The sequence below is a fragment of the Crassostrea angulata genome, chromosome 5, assembly GCF_025612915.1.
Source record: "Crassostrea angulata isolate pt1a10 chromosome 5, ASM2561291v2, whole genome shotgun sequence".
Lineage (NCBI taxonomy): Eukaryota > Metazoa > Mollusca > Bivalvia > Ostreida > Ostreidae > Magallana > Magallana angulata.
Genome location: NC_069115.1, coordinates 18,174,332 through 18,185,461, shown reverse-complemented (window position 1 = coordinate 18,185,461; position 11,130 = coordinate 18,174,332). Strand labels below are relative to the sequence as shown.

The 11,130-nt window shown below is 32.3% G+C and overlaps 1 protein-coding gene across 1 annotated transcript; it reads right to left on the bottom strand.

Annotated features, from left to right (window-relative positions):
* Window positions 1-567: 567 nt before the first annotated feature.
* LOC128184482 (uncharacterized) lies at window positions 568-9,999 on the bottom strand. The gene is made up of 12 exons (XM_052853978.1): window positions 9,885-9,999; window positions 9,257-9,415; window positions 7,919-7,998; window positions 7,727-7,798; window positions 6,686-6,854; window positions 3,922-4,068; window positions 3,261-3,334; window positions 2,919-2,990; window positions 2,404-2,581; window positions 1,900-1,985; window positions 1,142-1,277; window positions 568-870 (listed from the first exon to the last, which is right to left on the bottom strand). Exons 1-12 carry the CDS (start codon window positions 9,907-9,909, stop codon window positions 647-649), a joined length of 1,422 nt encoding a protein of 473 aa, XP_052709938.1. The 5' UTR covers window positions 9,910-9,999; the 3' UTR covers window positions 568-646.
* Window positions 10,000-11,130: the final 1,131 nt, after the last annotated feature.

Below are 11,130 nucleotides of genomic sequence, written 5' to 3'. Positions count from 1 at the left end.
AATGTAAAGTAAAGTTACATGTGTATTCGGAAACAACAAAACATTGCTATTATGCTATTTGATGCATGATGTAGTTTCGGCATAGCATTAACTTATTTCATAATACTGATAGTTCATATCACATGCCAATCATTTTTTTAAAAGGAATGCTTTGTTTTTGTACTGTTTACCGACAACTTTACAATTACAGGGCCTTTGAACTTATGTGGGCATATGGCACGGAATCCCGATCCCGATTCAGATAAACGTGTGCTAGCCTGGTTCCCTGAGCTACCCATTACGCACAGTAAAAAGGCTAGCTCATGCGCAGGCTGAATTTTCCCCATAGCATCCGGTTTAACCTCACTTATATATTTTCTGCGTGGACCTCATGGTCCACGCAATAATACGTAAAACCTGTGCAAACATAACTCATTAGACGTAAAAGAGGTGTTTTACTGTGGGTCTGGTGATTTTCAACTTCAACAACTTGTACAGTTACAATGACATTGTTTGCTATGAAGAAAAACCCAATACAATAGTATGTCCCTATCTTACAGGATTACAAACATAAATGTTCATATGAACTTCTTTCTCAAACTTTTATTTAAAAAAGGACAATATCTTAATCTTAAAACCGAAATGTCAGTGTGTGTAAAATTAAAAATCAGTGCAGCAAACACAGAGCGTTATGAAGCGTTGAACACGTCACTCCAACCAGATGAGGACGCCATAGCCAACTGCGTACAGCCCCGCACGAATAATGATTTGGGTTGGTTGCGTTTCGGGTTATATCATGCGAAATTCTGGACATTGTGGATTCCCAAACCCAGTGTCGACGTGTGTCATAAACGGCATCAATATGTAGAGCAGTGCGGGATAAATACTGGTCTGAAATCAAAATAAGATAAAAAATGCAAAAACCCCAAATGCATGAATTTAAGTTACTGTATTTAAATATTGTGCAGCTTAACAATCCATTTTTTTTTATAAATGAATAGAATGCATGTGTTCATACATTTACATGTATTTGCCGCCTTTTTTCAGCTATAAATCAGTAAATGATATCTTTTTTTTTTAAAGAAAAAGAAATAAGCATAAAATATAAAATGTATCTTTTTTTTATTTTTTAATGATTTTGAAAGGTATAGTTTTAACATACTTGATGATATGGTGTCCAAAATAAAACGGCGTCCGGATTGATGCAAAGATGAACCCCGAATTTCGTTTACTATCTTTTCTAGTTCACTTTCGGAACTAAATTGAGCCAAACTTGCACAACGGGATTGGCAAAATGTCTGCAAAATATTAAATAAATTAATTATATGATTGATTAATACCTAGCTGTCTGATTGATTGATACCCAACGATCTAGAAAAAAACCGTACGTTATATTCACCTGCACGTGACTAATGAGGTCAATATAACATTTGATTTTCTCTACATTGGACTAAAAATAGATCGTCCAATGAAAAGTATGTTTCTCAATTTGCTTGGCTATATCTTCAAACTGAAATCGTCGCTTCATAACATTAGTATGATATGTCTGTATCAATTTGTCGCAAGCTCATATGATAAAACAATTATTGCAGGGTTTTCCGATCAATACGATGATTTAGCTACCCTCGACTCAGTAAATGTTGCACTTCTCGGCTAGATAATCATTTTTTTAATCTCTTCAATCTGATCCTGCAGAAGCGCAGTTCTAAGTGACGAACAACGATATTTTTCTGTACTTGTTTACACAATTTCCTTACAAAACATCATGTCGAACCTCATATTTATTTCCTTTTTATCTTTTGATTGTGTACAAGATGACTGTACATCCTCCTTTATACAAAAAAAAATGGAAAAGAATAAAGAACTTTACAGCTATCATATAGGCAGGTATTAAAACTGTTTGGACTCTTTGTTGCCAACCTTTGCATCATTATGAGTGTAACTATCTATAGAGACGAAGAAGCAATGTCCATGGTACGTGTGACCGTCAGAAGGACAATGACAATCTAGAAATAAAGGTTCAAAAAAAATCACAAAGATAGTCATTGTTTTAATTGTATGCAATCAGAGTAAAACATAGCGTATTCCAATAGACCATCTTGATAATGTCTAAATATATTAGAATGTAGCACAGCAATGCATCAACATTACAACTTCTAAATTTCAAATATGTATCCCTATATTATATATCTTACGAATAACCGCTACTGTAACATTGTCTGTGATTGTGAAAAAAAAATACCTAAGAAGGAAATAAAAAAAAATTCTCCTTTCATTATCAAAGTATTGAGAATACTACATCTCGTTGCTGATAGTGCGCATATTATGACAACTTGGTTTTCTTTTCAAGTTTACATGGGAGTCCAGAGGTAGAGCTCGTCCGCGAATTATTCCACATTTAAATCTTTTGTAATGAAATCTTACAATTGTGAGTTGTCGTAGGTGTTGTTGTTGTTGTTGTCGTTGTTGTGCTAGTTGTTGTTGTTGATATTTTCTTAATGTGAGTGTTACACAGGTTGTCATGACAACAACCACCGACTAGAATTCTTATGGCCCTATTTCCAAATGTGTTTGTAGATATTGTTGCAATGGAGTCGCAAACCTTTCAGATACAAACTTTTTTTTATTATATTGTGGCATGTTATTAATAAAAAAAAATGACATTGCAATTATAAATGGATAAACGTTTAAATTTGCCTATATGGGGAATACAAAAGTACGAGTATTTTTATTTTACACTTAAGGAATCGTAATCAAGGCGTTTTGATTAATAGTTATAAATATTTCATATTCCAATTGAGAAATAAACTTGTCTAAAATTATTAATCCAAGATACACACTTATTATTGTATCAAATATTCACGCTAAATTGTAAATAAAACAATGAGTGCACATGCAATTTTGTTAAAAAGTGAATAACTTATAAGTCTTCAACTAACCGGTTGTGGAGCGCATCCGAGTCTAAACCCATGCTCCTGGTAAGAGTTGACAGTTTCAAGTCCATAACATAACTGAAGTTTAAACAAAGGTCTAGTTAAACCTTATTATTATTAGAGTATAGTGTTATTAAAAAATCTTCAATTCAATAAAGTACACAAAATACTAACGCAAAATAATAAAAAGCAAATCGTTTTGCATATTCTTATCTAAGAATTTCCAAATTGTGCACTAGAACACTTAATAACTTGAGCTTTAATATATCTTTTTTTAGAAATCTAAAAAGAAAACATGATATCTGAAAAAAGACAACATACTTTAAGTTTCAAGTAAAGTATACTCACCTCATCATGCGAACACAACGATGTTGCGTTACATAAATCGGATTCGGCTACATATGGACAATTGTAGCAGAGTTCTAGTGAAGAAAGGATTTATCAGGTAAGGGGTTTTCTTTTTTTTCTTTTTTTCTTTTTTTTTCTTTTTACTTTCGACACAAATTATAGAAAAATAGAATCAACCAATAAAACAAGGACTAGGATTGCATTTCATAGCTAATTCATTTTTTTAATATGAGAAGCCGTGTCATTGTTGTTTAAACGCTTGGCTTAAAATTATTGTCATTTATAAATAAAATGTAATATACTGTGAAAAAAATACATTGATTATAAATAGTGATAGCTGCTGTTTCTCCCACAGAATAAAACTGCAATTATTCAGGAGGCTTTAGTGTTCTTTACATTCAAGCAAAATACATTTAGTTCTAATTGATGACATAGGATACATGTACATGTATAAGTTTATAGATATGCCTTCAATTCGAAGCGGTTAAGTCATATCTGTTATGTATATACTTTAAATGAAGCAACTGTCAAAAACAGTATAAGTGGGTAGACAAAAACACATTATAAAAAGAAATAGTTTTCACTAGCGAAAACCAGTTTATTGAATATTATTGCAATTAGTTACGCATATTGTTCATATTATTTTTAAAATTGTACGTACTGCATTTTCCACAGGACACTGGACACATGGACTTAATGCACTCCTTGGAACAGACGTTGGTATCTGATCTAAGCAATTCCTGACAAACTGCAGGGGCGGACTCCGAACAAAAGGGGTCACTGTTCTCACGTCGGCCAATTAATAGAACTGAAGTAGCGAGAGAAAAAAAATCCGCAAAATTTAAAATCAATATATATTTTAAGCACTTCATTTTGACAGCCCAGTTTTAAAACCGTTCTTTACTTTTGGAGAGAATTGATCAGTCTGTCAAAACGTAATTTGTGTTTGATTTGGTCAAAACTGTTAACGATAAATACAGTAATTTTTTTGAATACCTTGTTGTTAACTGAATTTTTTTTTCTTCCTGATCATATATTTTTTATTTGTATATTTTTCATTCTAATTATATACGTTGTATCCGTGCCCCGGATCCTGTTTGGGGTGTGTTATTTCGCATTTTCCAATTCATTCGTTTGACAATATGCAATATCTGTATAGATTTCAAATGACCTATTTTTTTTATCTTATTTACTAATAGTTACTGAACATGCATCCAAAATTAGCATAAAATTGGATCGATATGACAGTAAGGTGTGGCTCGTGCTGTATATTTAATCTCCCTATCAACCCCCCCCCCCCTTCCTAAAAAAATTCAAAACATCATATGAGGCAGGTATCGCAGTCTATACTTAAATTACTTGTACACGCATTACAGATGTTTGATCCACCTTTAATTTATCGCGGAAAATATAGCACTGTGACGTTTTTTTGTTTTTGTTTACGTATATCGACCAAATACAAAGAAAAAGAAACATGTGACAAATTTCTTGGATCTCGCCAAAGCTTATGCAATACTCAGAACGTGTCTTCAAACCTCAAGACACCGTAAATTACGCGTTAAATGTCGGCCATTTTTGGCATAGCACCACAGTTGAAAACATTAGACGTAGATAAAAATATTGTTTGATGCACCTATAGATTTAGCTCGTTCTTTTTCCCGCGCACACTTGTTCTTAGAGCTCGACTAGCTCGCCAGCGCTGCACGCTCGCTATCAACTGCCTTTTAAACTAATTTTTGGACCAACAATGCAAAGTTAAGATTTCCGGCAAAGATCATTTTAAACTTCAATATCTCTGCAATGCGTTGTTTGATTTAAAAAAAGTTTTTAGTTTTGTATACAGTACAAAAATATCTACAAAACGTATATGCACTAAAATTCCAAAATTCGAAATTTTAGGATCACTTCCGGAGACGACCGAAAGTTACGAACGACCTGCTTTTTAAAAATTTGATAAGTTTAAAACATATCATGATGGGAATGATTTGATTTGAAACATTTTTAACCCCCCCCCCCCAAACGAAGTTTGGGGGGTGTATAGGAATCACCTTGTCCGTCTGTCCGTCCGTCTGTCTGTGCAATCGTGTCCGGTCCATATCTTTTTTATGGAGAAAAATTGGAAGTTCTTACTTCACACAAAGATTGCTTATGACCTAAAAATGTGTCATGACCTTGACCCAATGTCATTCGGGCAAGGTCAAGGTCACTGGCAGAAAAAGTGCAAAATTCGTGTCCGGTCATTATCATTCTTATGGAGAAGCATTGAATGTTCTTACTTCACACAAACATTGCTTATGACCAATAGTTTAAAAAAAAATAGAACAGTTGCTATTTATAGAAAATGGACGGTGAATTAGATTCACCAAAGATCATTTTCTATTGTTGTAAAAAATACATGCAGTATGATTTTTATCTTAGCGGGGGGTATCAATTGTGAGCTTGCTCACAGTACCTCTAGTTCAAACACAATTTTCTAAAAATGCTGTTTGAGCCAACAGAAGTGACGGGCGATCATGTTTATACTTGATAGCATATAAGAATTCAAAACTCTATCATTCTTGAAAATTTTAATTTTCTATCCTTAATCGTTTTTGAGAAAAAGGGAGGACAAATTCACTATTAAAAAAGATTAACGGATATATCGGTCAACCGGTAGTGATTTCATCATCAAAAAATGTATGTGATTTAAGATCGTGATACTCTCTATTATCTATGAAAAATTTATTAAAATTCATTTAACCATGTCTGAGATATTTGAGTTTAAAGAAAAATGTTAAGGAAAAAATAGAATTATTATAATTATAGTAGTGAAAAATAGAGAAAAAGAAACCCAACGGAAGCAATAGGGTCTTCTGATTCCAACTAATAAAAAACAAAACCAAATATCTAAGCTGAAGTCATTAAATACAAGCATTAGATTTTATCGTATGTATGTTTTCATAAGTTAATCAAGCTTTTAGGCATCATACAGATTCCGTAAACCTTAAAAGGCACTATTAATCGTGATACTTCTTTTACGAAAATCAACGTCCATGTTTTAAGTTAAATGACAGTAAGCCGACTATCTGTGCTTTTCTTTGTTATTAAAATTTGAGCGCCGTATATATTAACTTACATCAGAGGAAGTATCCTTCATATGGTATATCAAATTGGTTTCAAATTCAACATGTTTTCAAGTTGTTAAAAGTATGCTCTCTGGTTTAACATTATCATATTACATCGAAATAATAATGAATTTTTGTCTAAGAATTATATTATTAAAGGGAATGAATATCAATAGGAATGATGGTTATAAAATTTAAAATTAGTAAGAAAAAACGACATGCGTTCCTAGTTTACTTTTTCTTTAGTTATTATTTCTTTTTGCCCGGGGGGTGTTTTTTCAAAGCTTTAATCTTAAGCCATTCAAGACAATACATGTATACCTCCTGAACCTCCTGTGGTTGTATCACTCGTTTTACTTGTTGGTGTTGTTATTTTTGCAGTAACAGTAGTAGTAGTAGTAGTTGTTGTAGTTGTTGGCGGCAAGGGTTTGTGGTTGTTACAAAGGTCATCTGTACAACAGGACGTTTCAAGGTCCGCATTGTCACAAACCTACGAAAGGACATCGAGACTTTAAATAAAACCAATACTGTTTTAAAAGGCCGTAAGTCAAGAATTTGGTTAAATTTAGTTTTCCGTTTTGCATGTTTACAAGGCTTCAGTGAAGCATTTCTAAAAGCCAATCGAAATTTTCAATAAGATCAGTTTTTGTTAAGATCAGGGCTGGATTCCCATAGACAATTATATTTACATCATTCTTTCAGAAAAAAAAAACTCTGTATAAGGATTTAGAAAATACTCACATTAGTTTAAAGCTAAAATAATTAGGTATTATCTTAACTAACTAGTAGTTAAACCAAACCAACAATTTCATACTGCGGAATAACTTAAATTCCCGTTCGCCAGTATTCGTGGATTGTTTTTTTTTTTTCAATAGTTGGGATGTTATTTTCGTGGATGCGTCGGTTTTCAGTTTTATTCCTACATTGTACATAAATTTGCTTTCGTCGAGGGTTTTTATTCGTGTGGAGGGTTCAACACTGCCAAAACTACCAAGAATATTGTTTATGTCAAATCAATTAAAAATTTGATGTTTTGAAACTTAACTTTTTTGATACCACACCATTAGAGTTAGTGATCAAAATCTACCTCGCAATCATAAAATAATTGTACGCTAAGGTTGTAATTTACTTATATAAGTATAAAATACTTACATGAACTGATGTACATTAACAATAATTCAGTATTTTTTACTTCTTCTTTACAATTAATCTAATAATTTGTTAAAAGAAAGATCTAAATAAAAACTATAAAATGCTTTCTTTGATGATTCATGCGGGTTATGAAGGTAGCGCTCGCTGCAGAAAAAAAGTTACTAACGCGTGGTTTAAATAATTCAAGTATTATAAATGTAACGATCTTACATTGCCAGGTGCACATCCGAGTTTGTATACTTCCTGAAACTGCCCAGTGAACGATTTCACAGAGATGCATTGCTAGAAAACACATAACAAGTATAATTGTGTAAAAATATATTCTAGCATCAAACATATATTTTTTTTTAATTTCAGATTATTTTGGTTAAATATATATGGGCATTCTGATTATTTCCTTACGTAATCACTGGATGGACATTCTAAGGTTGTGTTGCAATCCTCAGGTCTATTGACTTCATGGCAGGAATAGCACTTCAATGCTAAAGTAATGTACATATCAAATAATGCATGTAAGTGAAAAAAAATGCTTGGATTTGTTTCTCGACGTTCCAAATTTAATGAATTACATAAGTCTCTAGTATATTAGTGTATTTAGATAAACTGATGGGCAGCATCATGAAAAAATAAAACACAATTCAAACTTTACATATACATAATATGATGTGGTATAATTGGTGCATATTAACTGATTTGTCTTTTAAAAACACTAATTAAAAAATTACAAACAAATCTAACACTTTAAACTCCAGTTATAACTCTTACGTTTTTCTACATTACAAGCCAAACAAAGTTGAAAACACATGCAATGTACCAATTGTTAAATGTTGGACATTTGCAGACATTTGCAAGATTTGGTAAAAAAAAATATCGAATGCATGGCATAAGTGTAAATTTATAACAATTGATTTCTGTTGCTTTAATTGCTTTCCAACATATTCAGACTATCGTTGTAAAATTTGCCTCATCTTAACAATTCCCTTAATGGTGAACTAGTGAACGTTGCACAGTAATCTCTGTATAAATGTAGATATACATAGCATAAATGCCTAAAAACCTTGACTGTCAACCTCTGTATAGAAACAAGTTTAGCTTTTTAAAAAAGTTTACTGCCTTTAGAGCAAACTCAACACAAAAATAAGCTATCAAGTAAAATTCAATTTTTTCCTTATATAAATATTGCCTTCCTCTACATGTGAAGCTTTTTACATGAACCATAAACGTCTTTGGACGGGTCATATCATTTTCCAAAATCAAGTGAATACCACAACATTCAGCATCTTGTTTTACTGATATTATTTTTACTGTATCTAATATGCAAACTTGCTTACTAATATTAGCCATACCATATCAAATCTTCACATTTTTATGTTTGCATAAACAATACAAACAGAAAAAAATATTCTATAGATATAAAAGCAACAAATTGTACTAAATAAATCAAAGCCTGAATTTTATCCATAGCAATTTGTAGTGTTTTTCGTTTTTCTCACTTTTTAAAATTTAAAATCTTCAAATATTGTTAAGTCGTACGTATAAAAGATCACCAGAAAATTATCTTCCTTGCGCCGAACAGTATTTCAACCAATGAAATGTCAATTTATTGTATTTTCTACCAATCACAAAGGAGAGGAATTGCACAATCCGGAGACTGTAAATTATTTCCACTCTTTTTATCGTCTTTCATGGAAGAAGGTAAAAAGGGAGTATGTTTAGGTCACAAAATTTTACAATACGTACTGCACTTTCCACAAGTCCGTGCACAAACACTTGACAGACACACATCGTTACACAGGTCACTGTTGGATGACATCAGATCGTGACACGCCTGCCTGCTGACGTCATCACACCCCTCTGTCCAGTAACACAGGACGGCGAAGGCGACAAGGACTGCTAATGCTACAATTAAAATGACCAGTAAAAACATACCCAGTTATATAATTATGTAAGATAACTATGCGATGATTGGTCACACGGTGCTTCAGAATGAAACGTGACTGATACACATTGGCATCAGAAATGAAAGTGATGAGCGGGCATGCTGTGGTAAATGAACTTTTAAATTGATACATGTACACATTTAAGCAACAATTTTAAAATAATGGGCGTTGTCTTCTGTTAGGACAATGAGTGTAGTTCTTTTATTTATAAAACAAGAATGTATAATGAGCTACATTTCTTTATGGTTTTTTTTAAATTGTTTAGATTTGAGCGATCTAAGTTCTATTTGACGCACAGTTAATAAATGCCAAACCTCTTTTAACCAAAATGTCTTTAGCTGCCATCTGAGACGTCTACACAGATGTTTATTAACTAAAATCACACAAGTATAAGACATACAGATGTATACATATAAAAAAAAACTTACTGTGTTGATTCCTGTTATTCGCCATGTAAGAGTGTTACCGAAATAAGGTCCAGAAATAACCTTTCCTGACATTCCTGTCCTGACATTCTTATCATACCATGTGATCACCACAAATTCGTATAGTATATCAACAATCATAAAGGTTTGCATTGCCTATTATAAAATTTTGAAAATAAAATTAAATACAAAAAAAAGTTAAACATCGCTTTATGTACCCTACACATGCATGCAGTCCTAATTGAAATGTTGCTTCAGTCTATTTAATATTGGTCATTGTCTGAGTGTTACATTGTAAACCGTTATAAGTGTGATATCGTACTTAGAGATAGATTAACAACGAGGTCAAGTGTAACTCTGAGTACGCATGACCTTGGACATTTTTTTTTCTAATTCCATGCAGTCATAACATGTAACATGAACAAAAAATCCCTTTATTTTGTTTATAATTAGAATTATTTTTTTTTTTTACTTTTGACCATTATTTCATTGTCTAGAAATTGCATGTAATGTTAGGATATTAGGAAAAAATGGTAGAATTTCTATTTAAATAACAATATTATATCATTTTACAGTATTGTCAAGTTGAGCTATCCATCAATGTTACACAAATTTTTTTTTTCGTTGTTTTGAATTTTTATGTAAGAATTAAAACCTCATCTTGGTTTCTTTCTTTATTAAGGAAAACAACCATGAAACAATGCAGCAGAATATTTCTGATTTATAACCCCCTTTCGAATTAAACACCATTTGTGACACCTACTACAAGGATTCATTATTCAAAAATGAACTTTCAAACTGTTCTGGTTTGCTTTATACCAATTTCAAAACTCATTGCCTTGATCTCTGTCATTGTAACCTTTCTCTAACGCAAAACTGTTTCATTATGAATTATCAATGAATAAAATAATTACAATCTTCCAAAGTATGTATGCTATCATGCTTTTTTGTCAATTTCACTAGTAGCAATCCCCATTGCACCGATCATCGTATCTCCCCTTTCATCTCGCCTAAATAGAGTTCTTGTCTCTATCTGGCCCTAACGGATAACGAACATGAATATATTAACACAACTACATTGTTTCTTTGCTTCACATGTACAACTCTTTGCCTACCCCTTCCTTGTTAGTGGAAAAAGAACTAGGTCAAGAACACCAAAACATACATTTAGAATGCAACTTGATTCTGCATTTGACGAATGGAGTTGAGAGGAATAAAAAAAAAACTGGATGATTACCGTAATTGTATA